At 43.5% G+C, this 25,486-nt stretch overlaps 2 protein-coding genes across 7 annotated transcripts in view; one reads left to right on the top strand and one right to left on the bottom strand.

The window, feature by feature from the left end:
* Gnb4 (guanine nucleotide binding protein (G protein), beta 4) overlaps positions 1-10,798 on the top strand; it is a 38,087-nt gene extending 27,289 nt beyond the window's left edge. For 3 of the 5 annotated variants that reach the window (XM_006535404.4, NM_013531.5, NM_001348062.1), the window contains 2 exons: positions 1,608-1,824; positions 4,159-9,053. In XM_006535404.4, coding sequence (XP_006535467.1) covers positions 1,608-1,824; positions 4,159-4,265 — 324 coding nt within the window. In that variant the 3' untranslated portion in view covers positions 4,266-9,053. Of the gene's footprint in view, positions 1-1,607; positions 1,825-4,158 lie in introns of all 5 variants that reach the window. The other 2 variants (NM_001348105.1, NM_001348104.1) reach the window with 1 other exon arrangement.
* Positions 10,160-25,486, bottom strand: part of Mfn1 (mitofusin 1) — a 49,783-nt gene continuing 34,456 nt past the window's right edge. The window contains exons 14-18 of one of the 2 annotated variants that reach the window (NM_024200.4): positions 25,080-25,309; positions 20,976-21,128; positions 19,701-19,897; positions 15,017-15,151; positions 10,160-12,322 (exon numbers count right to left, since the gene is read on the bottom strand). In NM_024200.4, coding sequence (NP_077162.2) covers positions 12,244-12,322; positions 15,017-15,151; positions 19,701-19,897; positions 20,976-21,128; positions 25,080-25,309 — 794 coding nt within the window. In that variant the 3' untranslated portion in view covers positions 10,160-12,243. The remainder of the gene's footprint in view (positions 12,323-15,016; positions 15,152-19,700; positions 19,898-20,975; positions 21,129-25,079; positions 25,310-25,486) is intronic. The other variant, XR_001783736.2, reaches the window with a different exon arrangement.

The following is a 25,486-nucleotide window of genomic DNA, read 5'->3' as shown; positions in this document are numbered from 1 at the left end:
CTCAATGCTCAGGAGGTAGAGACAGGAGGATCCCAAGTTCAAGGCTGTCCTCTGCTACTCTGAGTTAAAGGTCAGCATGGAATATAGGAAGGAGTTCCTGCCTCAACAACAAACACATTAATGAGGGAAGTAGAGAAGCGAGAGCTAAGCAAACTTGAGAGTGTAAAACCTTAAAACTGCTGTATGGGTTTTCTGAAGTAAGCAGTATTAATGATAAGTAGGTCACATTTGTAGCAAATAAAACCAGTTTACAGCCATTCTGTTACTAACAGCAGTGGCTCAATTGCAGAAAATGTAACTATCACGAGAAAGTCATTCCCAGAAAGTACAAATGCGCTTTTCCTCTGTGGAAAGACACGCTGACTAGGGCTGCACCAAAAATAGATGCGCGCCAGTCACACCTGGGCTCTCCTGCTCACTTCATATCCAGTCTATGTGGGAGTTGTATATTTTCTCTTTTTCACCTGTGTACATATGTGTGATGTGTGTGTACATATCTGTGCATGTGTAAATACTTGTGTGTAGGCAGAGGCTAATGCTGGGTGTCTTCCTTGGTCACTCTTCACCTTATTTCAATGAGTCAGGGTCTCTCAGTTGAACCCAGAGTTCACCTATAACTAGTCTAGCTAGCTCAGCTTTCTCCAGAGAGCCCGCCTCTGCCACCCAAATGCTAAAGTACAGGCCGGCCTCCACATGTGACTGGCACTTAATGTGGGTATTGGAGCAGGCCTCCACACATAGCCAGCATTTACGTGGGTGCTGAGCTCTAGACTCTAGTCTTCATAGGCACACAGTGGGTGCTTTATCTGCCGAGTCATCTCCCCAGCCCCACTGTTCTTTATGTTCTAAAAATCTTTCCAATTTACTTTTCATAATGGGATTCTGGAATATTTACACAAACATCCTATAAATATTAATACTTAACTTATGAGCAACATGGGGATTTTTGGCCTGCTCTGTTTCTGACTTGTATGCGGAACCTCTTCGTATGCATCGGGGTAGCTGCTCATCCTGGGAGGCCACTGCTAATCTTAGTTTAGACATGCAACCCATACCTGCTGACGTAGTGCAGGGCATCCCCCTACGCCTGACTCCTAAGTGGCTGACACATAGAAACAGTGGCCCGAAAAGTTTTGATAAGACAGGTGGAGGACCACGGCAGGGCTATTAACACTGTGTGCTGAGCAATGGACCATGCAGTCTGCATATGCCATTCAGTCCTAACTCTTAAACTAAGATTAAAGGCTAAAGCCCAGAATATATATAATCATGTGTATAGACACACACACATATATGTCTTAGGCAAGGTGTGATGGTTCATTCCTGTAATCCCAGCACTTAGGAGCCAAAGCAGGAGCGTTGTGAGTTCTGGGCCAGCTTAGGCTACATGGTGAGAGCCTGTCTCACATAAAAAGCAACAAACTTAGCAGTCACTGACATGGGAAGAAGCAAGGTTCGACTTTAAGCATCTCACCTCCTACCCCAGGTGCCCAGCCTCCATGTTCTCTGAATGCATCTGTTCTGATGTACCTCGGTCTCACCACACCCACCATGCCAGGTGCCCCGCCTCCATGGTTTTTGTGTCTTCCTTTCTTCTTTCTTTCCAGTTCTTCCCGAGTGGATATGCCTTTGCCACTGGTTCTGATGATGCCACATGCCGACTCTTTGACCTCCGTGCAGACCAGGAGCTCCTGCTATACTCTCATGACAATATCATCTGTGGCATTACTTCTGTGGCCTTCTCAAAGAGTGGGCGCCTCCTGTTAGCCGGCTATGACGACTTCAACTGCAGTGTGTGGGACGCTCTGAAAGGAGGCCGGTCAGGTGAGTGGTGCAGCCAAGACAGGCTCTGTTTTTAGGCTCCCTCCACACACTGATGCCTCTTGGGCATCTTGGAGCTTTCAAAATGGCAGCTGGGTGGCTCTCCTTCATAGTCATTACCTTCGATAGTAGTTGAATCATATACCCTGCTGAAGAATGGCATTAGGGCCTATAGTGATAAATTTAGAGGTCAAGAACCATAAGTATAAGTCAGTGCCATCTTTCACAAGTCAGTCTTCTCACATCCTGGTTTTGTTTGCTTATTTATTATTCCGAGACAGGCTCTTATGCTGTTAAGTGCCTGGAACTCACTGGGAAACCCAGGCTGGCCTTCAGCTCCACCTAACCCTGCCTTAGCCTTCCAGATACTGGGATTGCTGGCGAATGCCACCATCATGCCAGGCTAAGCCATCGGTCTCTAACCTGACAGGGATCGTGGTTTCTGCTGTGGCCAATTCTCTTGAGACTGACCATGAGGACAAGACAGCCTCTCTTCCACACCTTAGCTGGAATCCATGTCCCAGTTAAAAGGCAACACAGCAACCACACAGGGATGGAATTAAGTGGAGTGATTTTTAATTTTAACTAAAATAATTTAAAATTATACTCTAGGAATCAAGTGGCTATATGTGGTTTGTTACTGTAACACAGCAAACATATTTTCTGCACCCCATGGTAAACTGATAGGGTATAGTGGTAATCCTAACATTTGGAAGACAGAGACAGGAGGATGACAAGTTTGAGGCCAGCCTCATCAAGACCCCATCTCAAAACAAAACTTTAAATGGCACACCTGTATTACTGCCATTATTATTATTATTATTATTATTATTAATTATTTATTCATTTTTACATGCATACCTCTACTCTGAACATTTCCCCCGAGCTCCCCAGTACTATTCAGAACTGATTCAAGAGGAGAGCTGGGCTCAGCGCTTAGCTAGTCAACTCTGTTTTCCATTTTCTCCAGTCTCAACTGTGTTTTTCTCCCAGTCAGGAGATAAGTTAGCAGCCCCCAAGAGTAAATCTCTAGTCTTATGCTGGCATAGGATGGTTGGTCATGTGACTCGTATCATGGAAGGAGAGCAGACTGGCAGATGTCACCTCTACTGGTCACCACTTGCTAATGCAGTCCTATTTTGACATACTTGCCCCTGCTTAGTCCCAGAGACCCTGTTTCTACCACTGAGGAGTCCCGGATGTCCCTGTCACCACCCTGTAGCTTACAGCTCTGTTGCTGTCTCCTGTCTCTTTTGCTCAACCCCCACTTTTAGAACCCATCAGAGTTCTTGGGTTCCACACACACAGGCTCCCAGAACTCCCAGGAATAATTTTCTGCAGCGTGTTACCAAACTGTAGCATTCAGAGTGTTATACTTTGCAAGTAGCTCTTTGAAAATTATCTGTTGTCCCGTGTCAGTGACTCCGTAAGGTATTTTGTATTTGATTGTTAACTCAGTCCATTAGTACCCATAGGTATAACTGATTAGGGCTATAGGATATGCCCGACTTTCATGAGAACAGAGAGAAAAGGGAAGAGAAAGAGCAGTGCAGGAGGAAAGAAGCAGTTTTACAGAGACAGGATGAAGAGAGAACAAGCTAGACACGGGTGAAGACAGGAGGAGCCAGAAGATTAGAACACATTTCCAGAGTTAGAACGAGGTCAAACAGAGCAATTCAGGAGAAGCCAGATTGAATCAGCCAGCTTAAAGAGGAGTTTGAGGCCAGTCACAGGTCAGACAGAACAAGAAAGGGCGAGCTTACTCAGCAGCAAGCCTCAGAGGCAGAAAACAATTCAAGATGGAGTAAGGATTGTATGGAGGCTAGAAGCTTCCAGGACTAGGCCTATGTTAGCAGACCGAGGCAGTGAGCATCAGAGACAATAAATTTCTCAGGCAAATAAAAATACTTTTTCAAAAGTGGACTGTCACGAACTTACTGGAGATGTGGAGTTGCCTTTACATGACTCCCTAGATAGAGAAGTTACTAAACACCAGGTGCCACCCCTGCTCTTGTAGGCAGAAATAGGAAGATGGGGATTTGAAGATGATTTCTGGCCGGGTAGCGAGGTCAAGATCAGCCTGGACTATGTGAGACCCTGTCTTCGATTTTTTTTTTAACACTGACTTTTAAAATTTTGAAAACACAAACAGATGTTCACAAATGATGTAAAAAATTCCAATAGCTTGTGGTGTGTTGTGTCCATATGCTGGACTTGGCTCTAGCACTAGTCTTCCCAGAATGACTGCTTTTTTGATCACCATCTGCATCATAATGCAGAACTATTTTTGCAGTTCTAAAACTTCAGTTTTAACTCTCTATTGATCTTTCTTTGTAGGTGTCCTTGCTGGTCATGACAACCGTGTTAGCTGCTTAGGTGTGACTGATGACGGCATGGCTGTGGCCACTGGCTCCTGGGACAGTTTTCTTAGAATCTGGAATTGAGTGCCATATTTTCTGTTCTCCAATGATACCTGGAGAAATCCGTGTTACAGCCTATAGCTGTGAGGAAAAAAAAAAACCAACCCTCTACCTTCTATTTGCAGATGAAGTTTTTCTATGGAGGTGACTATATATAAAAAGCAGCGTTCAATAAGCTGTAGTTTATTGAAACTGTTGTGACATAAATGGTGGTCAGAGAAACAATCAAGATTAAGCTCCCTTTCTGTGGTCAAAGGCCAGGGTATTCATTGAGTGGTCGTCTTGACTTGAACAGATTCTTGCTTGTGCTCATTGTTTTTCTGTAGATTAGAGTGCACACTTTATAGCAGACAACCATTTGTGTTTGCCATTTTAAGGACTACCATTGAACTTTGTATATATAAGAAATGCCACATTTTTAAAGTGTTGTCATGGAAAACAAGGAAGGGCCTGTGATAGACAGAAGTGATGCTGTAGATTATGTGCTGTCTGAAGGAGGTCCCCTTGGACTGTGACATTGCATTTTAATCTGAAAGTCCCTGACTGCTTCGTGGTTAGGTGACTAAGAGGTGAGGTGGTCCTGAGGGACCCAGTGGCTGTTCATGCATTCTTTGCCATGCTACGGATTTAAGTGCTCATTTTCAGTCCTTTGAGGGGACAGGTGATATGAAGGCCAGGGGTAAAGATTTCACTTTGACATAGGGTACACCCTGAAGAAATGTCATTACAGTCTATTACATTAGAAACCAGTAGACACTGGCACGTGATTTTTTTTGGTATTTTAAGAAGCTCAGCCATTTGAACCATTGGACCTTGCTGTTAATTTTGCCTTCTGAAATGAAGTTTGTAGAAAGTACTAGTATTTGAGAAGTCTGACAAAAACCTGACTTGTCTCTGCATCTGGAGACACTTGCCTGGTGTTCTCTGTAATGGGAGGAAACAGTGTCTCACCTTCTAACATTTGAGAAATGTAAACTCATCCATTCAACTGGCACAAATATATGTATGATTTATATGTCACACATACATATGTGTGTGTGTGTGTATATATATACACACATATACACATATATATGATGGCTTTGTGAATTGTGTAATGTAAAATCTATGTAATGTAAAAACAGGTATAAACTATTTGTACCCTTGAACTTTTACTTTTCCATTTTTGCGGTGCTGCCGAAATCTAGGCCTTGTGCCCACTAGCCAAGTGCTGTACTTAGTACAGCCCTAGCTCCTCAGATCCAAGCTTTCTGCTGCCCTGTAGTATTGTTCTCCGTAGTATGATGTAGTCAAGGAGCTTACTACAAAGCTAGTCTAGAGTTGACCACTCCTAGAGCCTAAAACATTGTTTCAAAGGGGCTCAGCTGGCAGCAAAGATGTGCCAACTGTTCAGTAGTGTCTGTCACTGGGATGTCCCGCCTCCTAACGGAACAGACAGCTCTCCTCTTCAGTTCTCTCCTGTAGATTCAAATGATTGACAGTAACAGACTGTTATGTCTTGCTGGTGCCGTCTCCTTGGGTTACTTGGATGTATACAAACACATTGTAAAGCTGCTGTCTAGCAGTTTCTGTGTTAAAGTTGATCACCTGTAACTGTAACCTTAATACTTCCAAACTGAACCTGTGAGTTTTCATCCTTGTACTGTGAATGTGCCCATGTACATAACAGCTGTGATCAGACCAGCATCCCTTTTGTTTATGAAAATCAATTGATCTTAATACAGTGGGAAGACCCTTCGCCCACACAGCTCTAGGGTCCGACCTGACCAGGGCAGAAAGGGAATGAAAAACAGACACACACAGGAAAGCTGGGGTTGGGTAGACTGGACATTGATGGAGAAACCAGCACCCAGAAACTCAGAGTTTATTCCATGGAGAAGCACAAAGAGGCAGTGCTGTTGTATACAGATAAAAAAGGAGGAAACATCCGAGGTATACTGCTGGATCAAGGAGACAGGTTTAGCCAATCTCTTCAAGAGCAGTCCCCATATGTAGGGAAGCAATCCTCAGGCTGTAAATATCAGGATGGGGCTCAGGGAGCTAAGGTACACATGTTCTACACATACCATCAACACTCATGCTCAACCCAGGGGGACTCTGCCATTCTCGTGGGTCTAAGGTAAGGGTCCGTGATAGGGCAGTCACTCTGGATGTCCTCTGCTCCCTACAGGATAGAGGTGAACTGAGATACAGTATCGAAGAGAAACAGACCATCGTGGCAGGTGTGAATGTGTACCTTAATCCTTAATTTGCGGGACCCCTTTGCCCTTGTCTATTGTGCACTAGGGAGTGCTCTCAAATAGGGCACGAAAAGAAAACCTGACGGTGCTGAATGAAGTCTAGCCTTCCTTGTACCTCTGCCCAGAAAGTTCTATCGCTGGGTTGTATCTGCTGCCTGCCCACCCCAGCCAAGAGCTGAGGCGCATGAGAGGATCCTGAGCATCCCCAGAAGGGTGTGTCTGCTGTGTGGCTCAGAATTCATACTAAAACCTCGCTCAAAACTAAGGAAAAAAAAACCATAACAAAAAACCTCGCTCAAAACAGCATTTCTATTAGGTATAAAGGGGGCTTAATGTGGGGTAGAGTGCTTGCAACGCAAGGCCCTGGGTTCAGTCCCTAGCTCTGTGTGTGTGTATGTGTGTATAGTCATACTAAAAGAATTCTATGGTCCTAAATATTTTAAAATGTTACTTACGGCTGGAGAGATGGATCAGCAGTTAAAAACAGGTGTCACTCTTGTAGAAGACCTGGATTTGAGTCCCAGCATCCACATGGCAGCTCAAACTGTCTGTTGCTTCAGTCCCAGGATATCTGACTTCCTCACCCACATACATACATGCAGGCAAAACATCCATACACTTAAAATGTTTTAAAAGGGAGCTCCTTTGTTAATAAAAGTTTGCATGGAACAGAACTTGAAGGTTTCCCTTAATATGTATCTGGAGAGAAACCATGATGACCGTGGCTAACTGCACACAGCGCCACTGCTGACAAGAAGTTGCTTTCTCATGGTTGGTGTCTTTAGGGTTTCTCTGCAGTTCCTGCCGTGGTTAAATACATTGGCTTGCTGGAGAGTTCCTGAAATTAGCCTGCATAATGTGCCTTAGCAGGTTGATGCATAACATCAGACAAAAGTTGTCCTTCAGATTGGCAAGATTTGTAACATTTTTGCTGTGACTCCTGCCCTGGCCTCTAGCTTGGTCTACAGGCAGATGCCAGTGTGCCACTCTGCCAAGAATACTGTAGTACTGTAAAGGCACAAGTTCTCTCCTAAAGCAATGTGACCACCATTTGGTTGAGTAAACACCCCAAAATGCTGCTCAGCAAAGACATCACTATCTCCCTTAAGATGAACAAGCTTCATTTTGGCAGCTGTGATAGATCCCAGGTCCCTTTCTAGCAAACACTTTAAGTCATGACACACATGTACTGTATTACAAACTCATGAAAGCAAAGTGTTGGGGCCTGTCACTTCAAGAGCAAAAGTCTAAAGTGGCTGTCATTTAGTAGCACAGTGTTTCTGGAATGCTAAAGAATTTTAACCTATTAAAGGAGAAATGAAGATAGGTGTGGCAATGCATGCTTGTTATCCTTCACCTGGGAGGCTAACACAGTGCAGAGCTGAGGCCAGCTCGTCAAGGCTATCAGATGGGAACTTTATCCCAGAGGCTGAGTAGTCAAGTCTGCTTAGTGTTATTACACAGGACCTGAGTTTAGTTCCCATTTCAGGTGGCTAACAACTGCCTTTAACTTCAAGGGATCCAAAGCCCTCCTCAGGCACCTGTACCCACATAGTTTAAAAAGAATCCTTTTCTTTTAAAAGGAAAAAAACCCTTTATTTTAATAAAAAGTAATTTTATTGCTGAAAGTACTCTCTAATCTTGTTGCTGTTTTAAACTTAGTAGTAAAACTTAAGACATCATTTCAGAAGTGAAACCATCCAGGGAAATTATCTGGATATGAACGTCTTAGATTTTGAACTGCAATGTGCTTTGTTACTGACTAGCTTAGGAAAAGCTGAATATGCAATCCCCCAGATAGGCCTGCCTGTCATCATTTCATAGGGAACATACTTTTAGAATCTGCACATCACACGAGGCTTGTACAAATACTTACATACTGTGTTCGGGTGCTGATTCTCTGGCCACTGTGGAAAGCATACTGTTGTAAAATGACATCTTAGCCAGTTAGAAATGTAAAAGCCACCCACCGGGGAGTGTCCTTTATAGGGAGACTGTCTTAAATTAGACTGGAAAGTGAAGCACACAGCAGACTCACTTCTGCTTCTCATTTGTTACAACAGGTACTCAACAGATGTCTACCCCCAAACTAAATAGCTGGTTTTGTAAAGCAGGTGTAACAATGTAGCATTATGAGAAAAATACTTGTTTCAACTAGTATGAAATGTATCCAACAGACTCTTCCATAGCAACTGGGCGTAACTAGGACTTCCGTGGTTCAGCAGCAGGGTGTCCCGTCCTTTTCTGTCTTTATGCAATTGTGCTCTTGAGTATCCTTGTCTCGCTGAAGGCACTGATAGCCCACACCTCAAGTGTGCCTTTAAGCCTGACTGAGTATTTCTCTATGAGGTATCTTGGAGGCATTTTTCTCCTCCTAAAATAAGTTCCAACACATGAAGCCAACTGACTGAATGCCAGCCATGCCTAAAGCTTAACTATAGAAGCTGGGGACTTATGCCATGGTTCACAGTATTCTGAGGCATGACAGGTACACCCCTCTATCTGTACAGTTGCTTGTGAAATACTGTTGCAGCAAGCTCATACTGTAATCAATAAAGTGCTTTTCACCATGGCTCACTGTACCTTGTTTTAAGTCAAATTTTAGTAAGATTTAAAAAGTTATGCCCTGGAACTAAACTCAGGTTCAGTACTTTAATGGTCAGCTCTGCTTCCTGTGTTTAAATACTGATCTTCCTTCTCTTCTTCCTCCTGCTCCTCCTCCTTTTCCTCCCCCTTCATAAAAAGGGGCAGTAAGGGAGAGATTGAGTATTATTGATCCAAAGCTAGCTTTTACTTTATTGTTAAAGGGTACAGATTTCTCATTTATAAGTAAACCATCCCTGTGGGGCACGAGAGCCAGGTTTATAATCTAGTACTTGGGAGACTGAGAGAAGCAGGAGGATCCCAAGTTTGAGGCTAGCTTTGCCTCCATGAGAAGACCCTGCCTCAAAAGAAACACCCTTCTCCTGTAGCTCCCTTAGCGATATATTCTTAAAAGTCAAAAGTCTTAAAAATACCATAGATTTTAATTTTTTTTAAATATCCATTTTTTCTTAGATTTATTTATTTTATGTGAGTACACTGTAGCTGTCTTCAGACACACCAGAAGAGGGCATTGGATCCCATTACAGATAGTTGTGAGTCACCATGTGGTTGCTGGGAATTAAACTCAGGACCTCTGGAAGAGCAGCCAGTGCTCTTAACCTCTGAGCCATTTCTCCAGCCCAATCACATAAGATTTTTAAATACTTGTATTTATTATCACATTGCAGTTTTAAGATTAACAATTAAGATTTTAAGTTTGTATTCCAGGTCGAGCCCACCCTGATCTACAGAGCAAGTTCCAGGATGGCCAGGGATACACAGAGAACCCTGTCTTGAAAATAAACCAAAGGTAGAGGATGTTTGTATTAGTTCTGTTTAGGGAATCCTCCTGGCTCAGTGCTTATCAGCTGCACAACTACCATGGAAGACTTCTCAAACTGTGCTCCTGACAGTGGTGAGCCAGGCATCTCACACTTTCTGTGACTGGGCAAAGGCACTATTATACAGTGTATGTACAATAGTACTACAGCACAGTGACAGGACCTCATGTGAGAGCTTACACGACTACCATGAAAATATCTGAAGGGAGTGGAAAACAGTCACTAACTGAGATAAATGCTATATTTACCAACTAATAGGCGGATAGGTTTATTTTCATCTTGCAAGCTTGCATACTTATAAAAATGTTTTGTAAAAAGTTTAAGATCATACAAAGTTTATAAATACTGTAAACATACACAGTAAATCATCAAGTATGTGTGTAGCAACTAATCAGTAACCGTCATGATTACAGTCTGTAATGCACGAGCCTACCAGTGGCAGGCGCACTCTTGTCTGGTAAAAGAGCTAGTGTCTGCATTTCAACACTCCATGCTCAACACCCGTAACTTCTGAACTTCATCAGCTGGCTCTACATTCTTAATCAGTGAGGAAAGCATTCTGGACTACAGATACTGGCTTGCAGACTTCAGAGTACACTGGGACAGACTTGAAGCTTGCTGCAGACCCCAAACTTGATTCATACCTTGTTGAGAATCTACACCTTACAAATCTTTACAAGTTTAAAAATAATGTTGACAATCCCGGGAGCAAACCCAGAGAACCAAGCTGTAGCTGGCTAATTATGTGCTCCAAGTAACTGTGTAACCTAGGTTAGCAGACCTCAATTCTAGATACTACTTTTTCATGTACTATTCACCCAGTCCCACTTGGTTGCCTGTACCATTTGGGGGACTAAAAATCAGCAATAAAAGCAAAAGGTAGTCACATGGATTTAAATTTGAATACTGCAACCCAGCACCCAATCTACATAAAAATTAAGTGGTTTTTAGAAACTTCTCTATGGTCTAAGTAATGATATATAACATTGTAATAGTCTTCAAGTATTTTAAAAATAAGAGGTGCATCTAGGGCTGGGTATGCCTTTAATCCCAGCACTCTGGAGGCAGGCAGATTTCTGAGTTCAAGGCCAGCCTGGTCTACAAAGTGAGTTAGTTCCAGGATAGCCAGGGCTACACAGAGAAACCCTGTCTCAAAACTAATCAACCAAACAGACAGACAAAAAATAGGTGTGCCTATTGTGAAGACAGGCCTTTAGGAAAGAAATACTGGGAGTTTGCTGGATCTCTTTGCCCCTTTCCTCAATGTGGCCATATTAACTAAATACTCCTCTGCTCCTGCCTGAAGTGCTGACCTTTGACACTGCAGTGGGTAACCCTTGGGGTGGCACTGCTGACTTCCTGAAGTGATCCAATGTTAGCACTTTAATTTTCATTGTCAGGTGGAGAATAATCCTGTCTGCTATTTACAAGCATTTCCATACCACTGTCAATCAAACATCAATACCTGAACTATAAACATGTCACTAACCCAGAGTGGTAATTTGTAATAGAGCCCAAGAAATTCATGTAATTCAAATCAAAGCTTCCAGTGGGGACACGCCTGGACACGCCCAGGGTCTCGGTGAGTGTCCTGCTGAGAACCAGTTGCCACAGTCACTGCACCACACTCCACTCCACTCCACACACTTTCTGCTCCCATTTCACCCCTTCAGACCTTCCACTTCACACTTAGGCAGAAAAGCTCTCCTTGCTGGACTCAAGGCTGAAAATGTGTCTAAAGAGAGAGAGCAGGAAAGCAGACCCAAATACTTCATGCGTGGCTACAATGATAGGCCTCGTTACTATTTCACATCAGCTTTAATGGGAATAAAAGAAAGTAAAAACTGTTTAGTAGTGGTTACATCCTTGCTGTGAGGACAGAGTGATTGCAGGACCCCCCCAGGAGCAGCCCACACCCCTGGTTTGAGCAAATCGGCTTATAAACAAGTTCACTATTCCCATTAAAGAAGCATCAAGAACTAGCACTGAGAAAGGATGAAAAGGTCTCTAACTCCTGGATGCCAGGAAGCAGCTTCTGAGAGCCGCAGACAGCCAGCCTGGTGAGGAGCTGCAGGACCCACCCTCAGGGGCCGCACAGCCGGTTCCACTGTTTCTAAAGGAATTCATCATTTAACCTTAACAATTCAGTCTTTACTCCAAACTAATGCTAAGACAAGGCGAATCACAACACTTCCAAAGGTGCAACCCCTGAGACAGGTCATTACCACAATCTCCGCAAGGCATCGATACTAAGAGTTAGTAACTTGTACTGAGGTCATTTCATAAAGTAACATTTCCCATCTTCCAAGTCCGCTTCCTCCTACAGTGCCTCTGCCGTTAGGATTCTCCACTGCTCGGGTGTAGAAACTGCTTCGAAAAATTCTCCAGCTCACTTTCAAGTTGAACAGCTTTATTTCTAATGAAAAGACAATGAATACACATCAACTCAATTATCCTAACAGTCTATAAGAAAAGTACGCTCTACCCAAACTTAGAAACTGCCCCTAAGCAGCTGCGGCCCCTCGATGAAACTCACGCATGGCTGGCCTGCTGTGCTCACAGGTCAGGAGCCTTGGGCTTCAACAGCAAACAGCCTAACACATGGCTTATACGGGAGTCACCCCTCGGGTCACAAGCATAACTGTCTTGGAAACTGCCTTTAAGTACTGTGTAAAGAACGAAGTTCTTTGCTACGTAAGGATCACATTAGAATCGTACTTGATGAAATCAAATTGCCTATGAGAGGAAGCTCTGACTCAACTGCCAGCCACCTATCTATGCAGCATATTTTCATTCCATTCAGGGGATGTACTCAACAGAAAATGAAATCTGTGTGGAGAGAAGAAAGGGCTTTTGGTTTTGTTTTGTTGTTTGGCTGTCTCTGAACATGTGACTAAGGTCACAGAAGTGAAGTGTACATAAGCCAAGAATGCCCTTGACTCTGCAGCAACCCTCCTGAAACGTGGGCAGAAGGGCTGAGCCCAAGCTGGTAATTAGGATTCCAAACAGTCAGGCCTTGGTGCCCTAGAACAGCTTCTAAGATGAGCGCAGACACCATTCTGATTGCACTGTGCACTCTACGCACAATACAGAGCGCACTTCCATACTCAGCGCTCACAGCCTGCTCCTAAGATGAGCGCAGACACCATTCTGATTGCACTGTGCACTCTACGCACAATACAGAGCGCACTTCCATACTCAGCGCTCACAGCCTGCTCCACACCTGGGCTCTGCTGCAGCCCACTGTTGGAAACCTGCTTGGCATGTGAATGGACTACAGATGGACTTCATGGACTACAGATACTGGCTTGCAGACTTCAGAGTACACTGGGACAGACTTGAAGCTTGCTGCAGACCCCAAACTTGATTCATACCTTGTTGAGAATCTACACCTTACAAATCTTTACAAGCATAACTGTCTTGGAAACTGCCTTTAAGTACTGTGTAAAGAACGAAGTTCTTTGCTACGTAAGGATCACATTAGAATCGTACCCATAGGTGAGTGCTGTGCTCACGGCACACTCGGGAAGGATCTATCATTGACATGAGTAGCATGTAGGCACAAACAGCTTCATTTCGCTAATTACATAAGCCCCAAAATTCAGGACACGAGGCCAGTCCTGCAACCTGCACACTGCCAAAGCTGCTCTACTGTGTAGAGCTACATGCACTGCATGCCCTGAGTTGGCAGTGCTGCTCACATGGTGTTTAACAATATACCACGACACAAGGCAAGCAGTTCATGGTTAAGAACTTGAAGTAAGTACTGCCAACTTAGGCCCGACAGTGACACCATCACCCACCCGTATCCTAGAGGATCCATAATACATCACAACAGAGCAGAATTCTTTTTATCAGGACAGCTGCACTTTCACTGCTTCAAATGCAAGTATCCTCAGGCCAGGAAAGAACAGGTTAGTTTTGGGTTTTCTCTGAGTCAGGTCTTGGGGTCTAGGATGACCTCGAACTCACTATGTCCTTGAGCATGACTTTGAACCTGCTCCTCCTAGATACCTCATTAGCATAGAGAACTCTGTGTTCTGTGCTAGGTGGCCAGTGGTCATGCTCTTTATGTGGGGAGCTGTGGTCAGGTGTTCCAGGCAGGAATCTGGTCCAGAGTACGTGAAACACTACTGTCCTCAGGTGGGTGCCAGGGCTTCTGACCCCACTGACCTCACCAAGTTTCCTGGCATGATCCACTGCCCTCAGCCCTGAAAGGAGACTTTGAACCTACTTCTGTCTCCCAGGCGCTGGGCACCCAAATGTAGCCAAAATGCCCAACTGTCATCTTTTTTTATTGGATATTTTCTTTATTTACATTTCAAATGTTATCCCCTTACCCAGTTCCCGTTCCCTGTCCCCGAAACTGCTTCTATGAAGCTCCAAGTGTCATTTTTAATTACTGAACTTTGTTCTCTCCTAGCCTAACAGCGAGTAAAGTCCTGTACGTCCCGTTTAATTCAGACGAGCTCTCCTGCTGCAACTGCCTTTTACCGGAATCCCAAAGCAGAGAGGGTTAAATGTGGACAGTCGTTTTCTTTTTTAAAAAACACTTATTTTTCCTTTCTGAGTGTTTTGCCTATGTGTGTATACATGTACCACTCGCATGCCTTGTGCTGACTAAAGCCAGAACAGGGCACAGTATCTCTTGAAAGTGGAGTTACAGGTGGCTGCTGGGTACCCTTTGCTGTATAGAGGTTTTTCAGTTTTGTAAGTTCCATGTGGATGATGGAACCCACCAAACCCAAGTAGGGTCCTCTACAAAAGCAGCTCTTAAATGATAGATATCTCTCCAGTCGCAAACATGGAAATTCTTAATTTAAAGCAACGCAGGAAGTTAATTTAAAAGTTATATTTACAAAGTCATTAATGACTTCATGTAACTACATTTTGAATGTGAGACAAAACTAGATATTCATGTTATTGATGGTGAAAAAGTTTGCCTTAAGCCAGGCAGTGGTGGCATCTTTAGTCCAAGCAGTTGGGAAGCAGAGGCAAGCAAATCTTAGTGTGAGGCTAGCCTGGTCTACAGAGAGAGCTCCAGGATAGCCAGGACTGCACAGAGAAACCCTGTCTCAAAAACAACAACAAAAACCAACAAAAGGTTTACCTTAAGAGCTTTGAGTTGTTCTGTATTTTCTCCAGTTGGTCTATCTCTTTGGATAATCTTGCAATTTCCTCTTCCAGATGTTTCTGAGTAACATCAACTTGTTGGCACAGTCGAGCAAAAGTAGTGGCCATTTCTCTAAAAGAAAAAAAGTGAATGTTTCCTAAAATGATCACATATTAAAGAGAAAAACTTTTTTTTTTTTTTTTTTTTTTTTTTGAGACAGGACTTCTCTGTGTAGCCCTGGCTGACCTGGCTGGAACTTGGACCAGGCTGGCCTCAAGCTCAGAGATCTGCCCAGCCTCTGGAGTGCTGGGATTAAAGGCACGGCCACTATGCTCCTCAGCTAAAGAGGAAATCTTTCATAGCTAAGCCACAGGGCAGCACGGCACTTATAAACGTTATTGTAATTAAAGACTGCAGCCAGAGCGCCGTGAATACAAACGGGATGTGACCACGCAGAAGGCAGACAGACGTTAAGACTGCTAGAATAAATGAGGCAGCACTACAAGACGGGCATGCAGGAGAGGACTTTCTGAACAGAGCTCCATTAGCTCAGGAATTAAGGCTTACAAAGCCTCTACACAGCATAGGACATGATCAGCCAAGTGAAGAGACCCCTGGGGTGGGGGTGGGGGCAGAGTTTTTGACAGCTGTGAATCTGACAGAGGACTAATATCCAGAACTTAAAAAGAACTAAAGAAGACAAAGAATCAAAAACAAACAAACAAACAAACAAACAAACCCCAAACTGCCTAATTAAAAAAATAGGCTTTGGATCTGAACATAGTCCTCAAGAGAAGGAAAAATGGATAAGAAATATCTCAAAAACTATTCTGTATTCTTAGCAATCAAATTAGAACAACTCTGAGGTTTCATCTTGTTAAGGCATAGGTGACATGTTAAGGCCTAGGTAACTATTACCTGTGTAGCCTACCATTTTGTGCTATTACTAATAGAAGGAAATTTTCTCATATACTGTTAGTGCTGTTACTTTGGTGTTCTTGGAGACCAATCAAATCCCAGTAGAAATCAGTCAGCCCTGCTTTGCACAGTTACCTCAGTAAGCTTGGAACTGAACCAACCACCCAGCAGCACTGCCTGCGCCTGTGTTTGAGCTTTTAGGGCTTCTTGCCTTTGTAAGCTGCCCCTGGGATGGACCCCGACAGAAGAAAGACCTGCACCAATATAAGAAGCTATTTGGAATAAGACATCCATTTTGAGTAGAGATCAAGTAAAGTTTAAGTTCCCAAGACTTCCTTGGGAAATAACATTCTGCTTAGCAGAGAGAGATGTATACATGGGTAACTGAATCCTGGTTGGCAAGTTCAGACATGAATGTTAGGTAAGTCCCTGCCACAGCTGAATACCCCAACCAATACAGGATAAGTATACACTAACACATGTTCGTAAGGAAATCTCCTATCCCTAAATACTGATTGGCACAGATATTTGTGGATTTTTAGATCTTCCTGCCACATGACCCAGCCGTCCCACTGCTCAGCAAACACCCCAGTAGACCCCCCTCCCCTCCCCACCATAGACACTTGCTCAGCCATCACCCTCCTTAGCACCTGTCCACAGTGAGAAATGGAACACACAAATAGCCTTCATCTGATGAACAGATAGAAATACACACACTACGGATTACTGTTCTGCTGGAAAAAGTGGAAATCACGAACTCTTCAGGTAAATGGATGGAACTAGAAAAGATCACACTGAGGAAGGTAACCATACCCAGAAAGACAAACACCTATTCTCATTCTCTCTCTCTCTCTCTCTCTCTCTCTCTCTCTCTCTCTCTCTCTCTCTGTCAGTTAGCTCCCTCCCCCTCTCTCTCCCCCGATTTTTTTTTTTGTTTGTTTGTTCTGATGCAGGATTTCTCTGGGTAGCCCTGGCTATCTTGGAACTCAGCCCTCAAATTCAGAGACCTGTTTACCTTAGCTGGGACTGATAAAGCTATGTGCTACCACCTCCCAGCTACACGTTATCTTATTTATAGATCCTAGCTCTGGATCCCCCCACCCGCCCCCACCACCCACACACACACACACACACACACACACACACACACACACACACACAGAGTTTAAAGGAAGTTTCACCACTTTGGGTGGTAATACTCCCCACAAGAGTCAGAGTGTCTAGCAAAAATCTCAGTGCCATGCATGGAAAACCTCCCTGCTGTGGATTTGCTTTAATGCCTGCCTTACGGGTTCCCAAAACCGCACAAGAATTCAGTATGAGAGGTGCTGAAGGTCCCTGCCCCCAGCTGGATCTGACTGGAAAATAAAGTTGCCGGTGTCCGATGGCTGGGCAGGGAGAAAGAGGGGGGACATTATATTTCCTGGGCAAGGGAACTCAGGGAAGAAGATGGATTTAGAACCACCATGCCAGCAAAGTAAAAGGGTCAGGCCTGAGAAGTTCAGGACAGAGAGACAGCTAACACGTAAGATGGGGATTGCGGCCCAGGAGGGCTGCAGGCTGGGTCAGCCAGGGTGGAATATAGGTTTTACTAAGTAATAATTCAGGAATGTGAGAGGGGAGTGTGTGCTAGTGGAGGTTTGGGAGCGGCCCCACCATTGAGCTGCTTAAAATATTAAAAGTAAGGCTGTGTATATATGTCTTTCATTCAAAAACCCACAACACTGGAGTGATAGCAAGGAATTCATGCTGCCACAGGGTGAGGAGAATGGATTAATATATTACAGCAACACCTCCCCTTGAGTTGCTAGGTAGGGGAAATATAAGAGAGTTCTCAAAACTACATAGGCTATTACGTTGCTTGCTTCCCAGAACTTGAAGGTAAAACCATATTGCTGAAGACAGCACACATCACCTCAGACATAAGACCTGGTGAAATTGTCTAGAACTGACATGCAAGAAGCACAAGCTCTAATGGTATCCAAAGGAGTCATGTGCACTGCCTACGGAGAAAGGCAGTCAGCAGTCCTGGCTGGTTTTAAAAACTAAGGGCCACAACAATGACCTCAATGGTACAACAGCAGCACTTCTTGTTTTGACCTTGTGTCTCAGTTTTACTAGTTAATTCCTGTCTCCTGTCTAAATAATTCCATATAGTACACCACTAAAAGTGACTGGTTTCAGAGCTAAGTTACTGAAACATCCAATCATCCAGATTCTAATCTCTGCATATCGAAGGCCCTGTCCAGGAAGTCAAATCCCTTGAACCCACACTGTCCGCACTAGAATTTCTTTCTTCATATTCTTGAATACACTTCGTATGCCAGCTGCTCCCATAAAGCCTTTACTAAGGGCTGCTCTCTTTGGGCATTACCTGCTGGGGTGCCATCTGCCCCCATTTTCCCTTCCCCTACATGTAATCTGCTTTGTCCTCTTTAGGCTGAGAGCCTCTGGGGCTGCTTATTTAAATACACAATACTGCACCTTGTTTTAAGGGAATTCAATATATTTTTACAAATATTTAATTGTTACAAAAGTAGAAACTGGAGGTTTGGAGCAATGGCTCTGTGGTTAAGAGTACTTGTTGCTATTGCAGAGGTCCTGGGTTTGGTTCCTGGCACCCACATGGTAACTCACAGCCATCTGTCCAGCACAGGTCCAGGGGATCTGATGTGCTCTTTCAACCTCCAAGGGCACTAGGCACACATGTGCATAGCAATGTCAGAACACAGTCCAAGAATAGAGTCATACAAGGAGAACTCTGAGTTCTTGTGGAAAAACTCCAAGGAAACAAGGCAAGAGTTTTGTGACTTCAGTTTCTTGTTCTTTCAACTGGCTATTGCTATTTGTTTATATGCCTCAATGGAAAACATGTTTTTCATGAGGGCAGCTTGTTCACCATGTGTAGCTTGCCCTCTTGATTGTACACTTCACTCATGAGGCTCTTCTTAATCCTCAGAGTACAAAGTGTCAGATGCTCTGAATATTGTTGCCTATTGCATGAGATGCTAATTCACCTCGCTTATTGGCTCCACTGTGCCAGGTCCCACCACTTCTAAAGCAGTAAACAGACACATACATATTCAAACCAATAAGATAAATCTGAAAAACAAAATATTTGTATAGCAGCTATGGGAGCTTTTACCTTTAATCCTAGAACCCAGGAAGCAGAGGCAGGAAGATCTCTGTGAATTCATGACCAGCCTGGTCTATAGAGTGAATTCAAGATCTGCTGGAGCTACACAGTAATTACTCAACAACTTGAAAAAAAAAAAAAGAGAGAGGAGAAACTGGGTGAACCTATACCTGTAAGAAAGTTCTCTTGAAATCTAAAGCCTGTTACACACTTAAAGTTTGGGCTATGATAATAAAAATCACATTCTATTCATCATAAAACCATCAGGAAAAAGCGGACTCAGGAGGCTGAGGCATAAAGACTGTCATGAGTTAGAGGCCAGCCTGGCTACAATTAGACCCACCTTAATGAAACAAAACCATCAGGTATCTGTGCACACTGAGCCCCCATAAGTTCTAAAAATCCAGTCTTCATGATGAAGGACTCACAAGGACCCTAAAAGGGTCAGAACTTAGGTCTGTGGAAGAACTATCTGTTAAAGCCCTTGTGCCTTCTAAAGGGCTCCAATACACCAAATTCCAAATGTTCAAACTTAATCTGCCAGGGAACAAGAGGACAGATGAGAAGCAGGGGCTCGTTCTGTGTGGTGGCTTCATCCCGTGCTGTGTCAGCTGACGCCCCACTTACTGCTGTACTTGGTGGCTGCAGTTTGCACTGGTGAAGCTCACAATCATCTGCAGCTTCTCGGTTGCATAGTTTACAAACTGCTGCTTAAACGCTCTCTCTTTCGCACGGGTCGTCCACGTCAGCCTCTCATAAAGGTACAGAGCTCCGTACATACTTAAGGTGACAGAGATTAGTTTCCAGCCCACTGTTTTCCAAATCTGAAAGATAAGAGTCCCGGCTCACCATGAGGAGGAAACATACTGTGAGGGTACAACCGTGAAGGCACTGTGACTCCTGGCTCATCTTCTAGAAATGTATGTACCTTCCTAACAAAGCAATCTTGTGGGAAAAATTGTAAACATCAGGATGGGCTTTCACAGCTTGCCACATGGACAGGCTGAAGCAAGCTCCCTCTTGCTCTCTATAAAGATCTTATTTTTATGTTTCACGTGTCTAAGCGTTCTGCCTGCATCCGTGCATGTGTGCCAGGCAACTGAGTAGTGACTGTGGAGGCCAAGAGAGCGTCAGAACCTTGGGGACTAGAATTACAAATTGATGAGCTGCTAAGTGGGTTCTGGAACCAAACAGGGTCCCCTGGGAGACCATGCAGTGTTCCTAACCATCTCTCCAGCCCCAACTTGATACTATTTAAAAACTAAAAAGTAAATTAGTTTGAATGTTTCAGACATTAAAAGAGTACAAACATGCTGTAAACAAACAAAACACTGAACATGACTTACTAGTAATCTTTAATATTTAAGACACCTCTCACTGGTATTCCGAGGCAGCTACATAGGACATCTTGTTTTGTGACAAGGATCAAACTCAGCCTCACAAAAGAAAGGCAAGCATCCTACCAACTTGGATCATAACACTATCCTTCACTTGATCTTTCTTGTCTTGCCAATACATAAATATCACTTATTTGTGTGCTATGGTGAGAAAACAGGTACTTTTCTTAAAAGCCAGGTAAGCTAAAGCTAGGAATGTAATCAGCATCACAGTGAATTACTTGACATGTGTAAGACTCTGGGCACTGCCCCAAGGAACAAACAAGCAGCCAACAAAAGCAACAAAAACCAACTGGACGGCGGGTAGGACTTCCATCCTAGAATTACAGGTTGAGGTATGGGTCAGAAGGCAGGAGGTGTGTGTGTGTGTGTGTGTGTGTGTGTCTGTGTGTGTAGATAAGTTACAGCTATAAAATTTTAGCCACTACTTTAACCCACACATTTTCAGATGCTTGATAGATCCTGAAAATATTATCTGAACTTTATTAAAAGTACTGTTTCTTACCACGCCCCCAACAACGATGATGCCCATGGAGGTTCTCGACGTGAGGGACGCCAATCCTGTGATCAGGGTGATCATGAGCTCCTCCTGGGCTGCATTATCCGGGGCTGCTGGGTTAGAAGGAGCAGTAGGAGTTGAAGCTAAAGATCTAGGGACCTAATGGATTTAGGAGAAAAAGACAAAATAGTTAAATTTATAAAGCTGTTTGTTTTTTTAAACTAAAACAAACTATGGGGGTGTGTGGAAATTCCAAATAATGAGCATAACACAAATAAAAGAAAAAAATAGCCAGGTGTGGTGGCGCATGCCTTTAATCCCAGCACTTGGGAGGCAGAGGCAGGTGGATTTCTGAGTTCCAGGCCAGCCTGACCTACAAAGTGAGTTCCAGGACAGCCAGGGCTATACAGGGAAACCCTGCCTTGACAAAAAAAAAAAAAGAAGAAGAAGAAAATAAAAATACGTTGGAAGTACTTTTGGGGGAGTAGGGTGGCAGGATGAGAGAGGGGTAACTATGTTACCCAGGCTAGCCTGGAACTCGCACTCAAAGTCGTCCAGCCTCGGCTGTCAGACGGCTGAGGTTACATACATGCACCTTCACAAGAATTGTTTTCTATAATGTGGACTAATGAACAACAAATTTAACGGTAAATTAATAGGAATTAAAACCTTTTTTAGACTAACTTTTCTTATGTTTAATTAAGCATGTATGCAGTATACCCCAAGGCTAGAAGTTACAGGCAACTGTGAACTGCCTAACGTGGTGCTCAGAACTCTGAAAAAGTAGTAAGCACTCTTAACCGCTGGGCTAACTCTCTAGCTAATTCCATCTTCCAGGAATTAAAACTATGCTGATGAGTGGAAGAAATAGCATAGTAGTGTACTGTGTGCTCAGCACATATAACGCCTTGGCTTAAATTTTAGCATTAAAACAAACAAACATTAAATCAAAAGCACAATCATTAAAACAAACAAAAACCCAGGTAAGCTAAACTTGAAAATGAAAACCCGGGGTCACAGAGACAGCACAGTAGGTAAAGTACTGTCAGCCGTGCCTGCCATCTGCCTTTGATCCTCAGAGCCCATGTGGCAGAAGGAGACCTCCACACTCTTACTGTCATGTCTGATCATCTCTGAAACTGACAGGAAATCAAGATGACAAGACATTTAAATGCCTTTAGCTGGTGGTGTCTCCTGCCTGCAACTCTAGCACTGCAGAGGCTGAGGTAGGAGGACTGCCATAACAAGGCCACTCCGGCCCACACAGGCCAACCTGAATTATCCTAAGACCTTGTCCAAAAAAAATCTAGCACCATAACAAACCAACATTTTAAATTTCAAAGCACACCAAAGAAGATTAAAAGATAAGCCACACTCTAGAAAAATATATTTGGAAATCACCTATTTATAAAGTAATTTTACATGCAGTCTTCTGCATGTAAGAAAGAATCCCTAAAATATAATAGTGGCCAACTAGTACAACTGAAATATTTCTCAAAAGAAGAACACAAAGGGCTTATTTAATAAGCATAAGAAAACGTGTTCAAAGTCAGTCACTAGGAAAATGTAAAGCAAACCTACCATGAGATGCCAGTTCACACTAAGCAAGATAAGACAGACAATAAAAAGGGTTGCCAAGGACACCTAGCAAACTAGTGTCTTCACAGTGATGGCTGGCAGGATGGACAGTGGCAGATGTGATGCCCTTGGAAATCCTCAGAAAGATAAATATAAAAACTAGGCATGACGCTCACCTGTGATCCCAATGCTCAGGAGGCTGAAATAGGACGACATTAACTCTGAGGGCAGCCTAGGCTACAAAGCAAGATCCTGTCTACATACCTAAAACAGCAGAGCCTGATGGCACAAGCCTGGAGCCCTAGCACTTGGAAGAAAAGAGGGCAGGAAGGTCGCACATTCAAGGATGGACTGACAGAGAGAGAGAGAAAGAAGGAAGAAGAAGAGGAGGAGGAGGAGGAGGAAGAGGAAGGAAGAGCAGAAGGGACAGAGAGAGGGACATACGTAGGACAGAAGAATAAAAGAAAGTATACCTCATTTACTGCATGGCCTAACATGGCCTGGAGTACCTGAAAAGCTACAATGCACACTCACCAAGGCCATACATGCACACCTTTATGACAAAACATGTGCACATTCACAACAGCTTCTAAAGTAGCTTCTATACAGCACTATTCACAATAGCTACTATCACACCAAGGAAGTCGTCCAACAGCAAATCACTGTTATTTAAGAAAAATGTAGTTTTAGCTGGATGGTCCCCATGCCTTTAACTCCAGCACTCAGGCAGATCTCTGTGAGTTTGAGGTCAGCCTGGTCTACAAATTGAGTCCCAGGACAGCCAACCAAACAAAAAAACAAGAAAGAAAACTGTTTCCTGTGAAGGTTACACAACAGCCTTTATTGAAGATGTGATGTTGCGTCTCAAGAATATTTAGTTTTTAATACAGTGTGTACCCCTCAAAAATAAAGAAATGTAGTTTACATATGCAATGGATTTTTATACCATAAAGAATGAAGTTATGTCTTTTGAAGAAAAACAGATAAAAGCCAAAGAACCGTATGACATGCAAAATCCGTTTTAGAAAGACAGGTACTGGATGCCTTTTCTCATTGGTGGGTCTTGGACACTACAGTGTGTGCTTCACATGGACACTGGGAACATTCAAGTAGAAGCAAAACTCTCTAGGACAAAGGGACCAATGGGAGGGCAGACTGTGAGAGCAGGCTGGGCACTGAGTATGGGGGAAGGCAAGCAAGAGGCCAGGAACCTTTACGTGAGTATAAATGGGTAGCTGTATATAAAAATTATCTTAAAATTTGCTTAGTGGATCTCACTCAGATCTGAGACACCAGTCGCCAGTCTCACTCTCACTGTCTCCATTGACACCAACAGTCTGACTGCTCCTGAAGGGCTACATGATCATGTGTGCAGATTTCTTTGGCACCATCTTTCTTGCACAGCCAGCCCCACACTGGAGGCCACATGGTGAAGGAGAAACAGAATGTGTTCCAGTACTCAGCCCCCTGGAGTGGAGTGCTACAATACTTGTACTTTGAGGGTAGACATCCTAAGTGGCCTAGGTCCAGATACCTGAGACATCATAGAGAATGTTTAGAAAGCAAATCCAAGTCAACAAAATTGGTTAGTGCAGAACCCTGAAGTATGAATGGTGACCTGCTATAAATGGGCATGAGGAATCTTTGGAGAAGAACAAAAATGTTCTGTTTTTGTTTATTGGTTTTTTTTAATAACTGTATTTTGAATTATGTGTATGTATATGGGGGGGATACCATGTGCACATAAGTGTAGGTGCCTACAAAGGCCAGAAGAGGGTATCAGATGCCAGGAAGCTAGTGTTACAGACAGTTGTGAAGCACCCAATGTGGATGCTAGAAACCAAACGCGGGCTCTGCAGAAACAGTATGATCTCCAAATCAACCACTGAGCCATTTCTCCAGCCCCAACAGAAATGTTTTACGACTCGATTGTGATAATGACTACTGTTATAATTAGTATTAATATGCATGTATACATAACTGTGTAAGTGTGGGACATGTACGTGCAGGTACTTATGGAGGGGAGAAGATCTTGTTAGATTCTCTGGAGGGGGAGTTACATGTGGTACTAAGACACCCAAGGTGGACGCTGAGAAGTGACTCAGGATCTCTGCAAGAGCAAGAAGTGCCTCTAACTGCTGAATCATCTCTCTGGCGGCTGGGGTGGTTTTATACTCCATAAGTTTCCTCAAAAATTAACAAAATTTAAAGCTTATTCTAATTTATTTTTTAAGAAAATACAAGTTTCCTGGGTCATAAAGATGGCACAGAGGATAAAGGCACTTCCTGTTAAGTCCAATGACCTGAGTTCAAGCCCCAGAAGCCACAGGCAGAAGCAGAAAACTGACTCCTACATGTCCTCTGCCCTTCACGTGGAACCTCCATGCACAGGAACATGCAGGCATGTGTTTATGGGCGGCTTTATGAGACAGACATACACAAATAAATAGGCAGATTCAAGTAATCCAGCTTTATAAGAGGAATCTGCATAAACAACCCAAGAGTTCTAACTGGCAGAATCAAGGTACGTACCTGAAAGATGGGCTCTGACAGCCCGAGCAGCACCCTCTGTGCATTTGTGGAACCCAGGAATCGATGTACAAGGGAAGACCAGCCCAGGGAAAACCGAAACACAATGTCCTCTTGAAAATCCGAACACAGCTTGTGGCAATTGAGATCATAGCTGAGGTCAAACTTTTTGCAAGGGATTAATGTATGAAGTTTATTCTGTATACCAGCTGGAAGTAGTGGCTTCAAGTTTTCTGGAAAAAAAGATTATATTTATTTTTAACGCAATGTATTATGTAATGTCTTGCCTTCCAAACAATGCACCCAAATTAAAATAACCCTTTATTAGAGAAGTGGGAAGAGAGGGGAAGAGGGAGGAGAGAGAAAATGGGGGAGGGGCAGGCTACACATGACCCTGGAGATGTGAATAT

Source organism: Mus musculus, chromosome 3 (assembly GCF_000001635.26).
Source record: "Mus musculus strain C57BL/6J chromosome 3, GRCm38.p6 C57BL/6J".
Lineage (NCBI taxonomy): Eukaryota > Metazoa > Chordata > Mammalia > Rodentia > Muridae > Mus > Mus musculus.
Note: the sequence above shows the minus strand (reverse complement) of the source record. Positions and strands in the feature narration are given on the sequence as shown.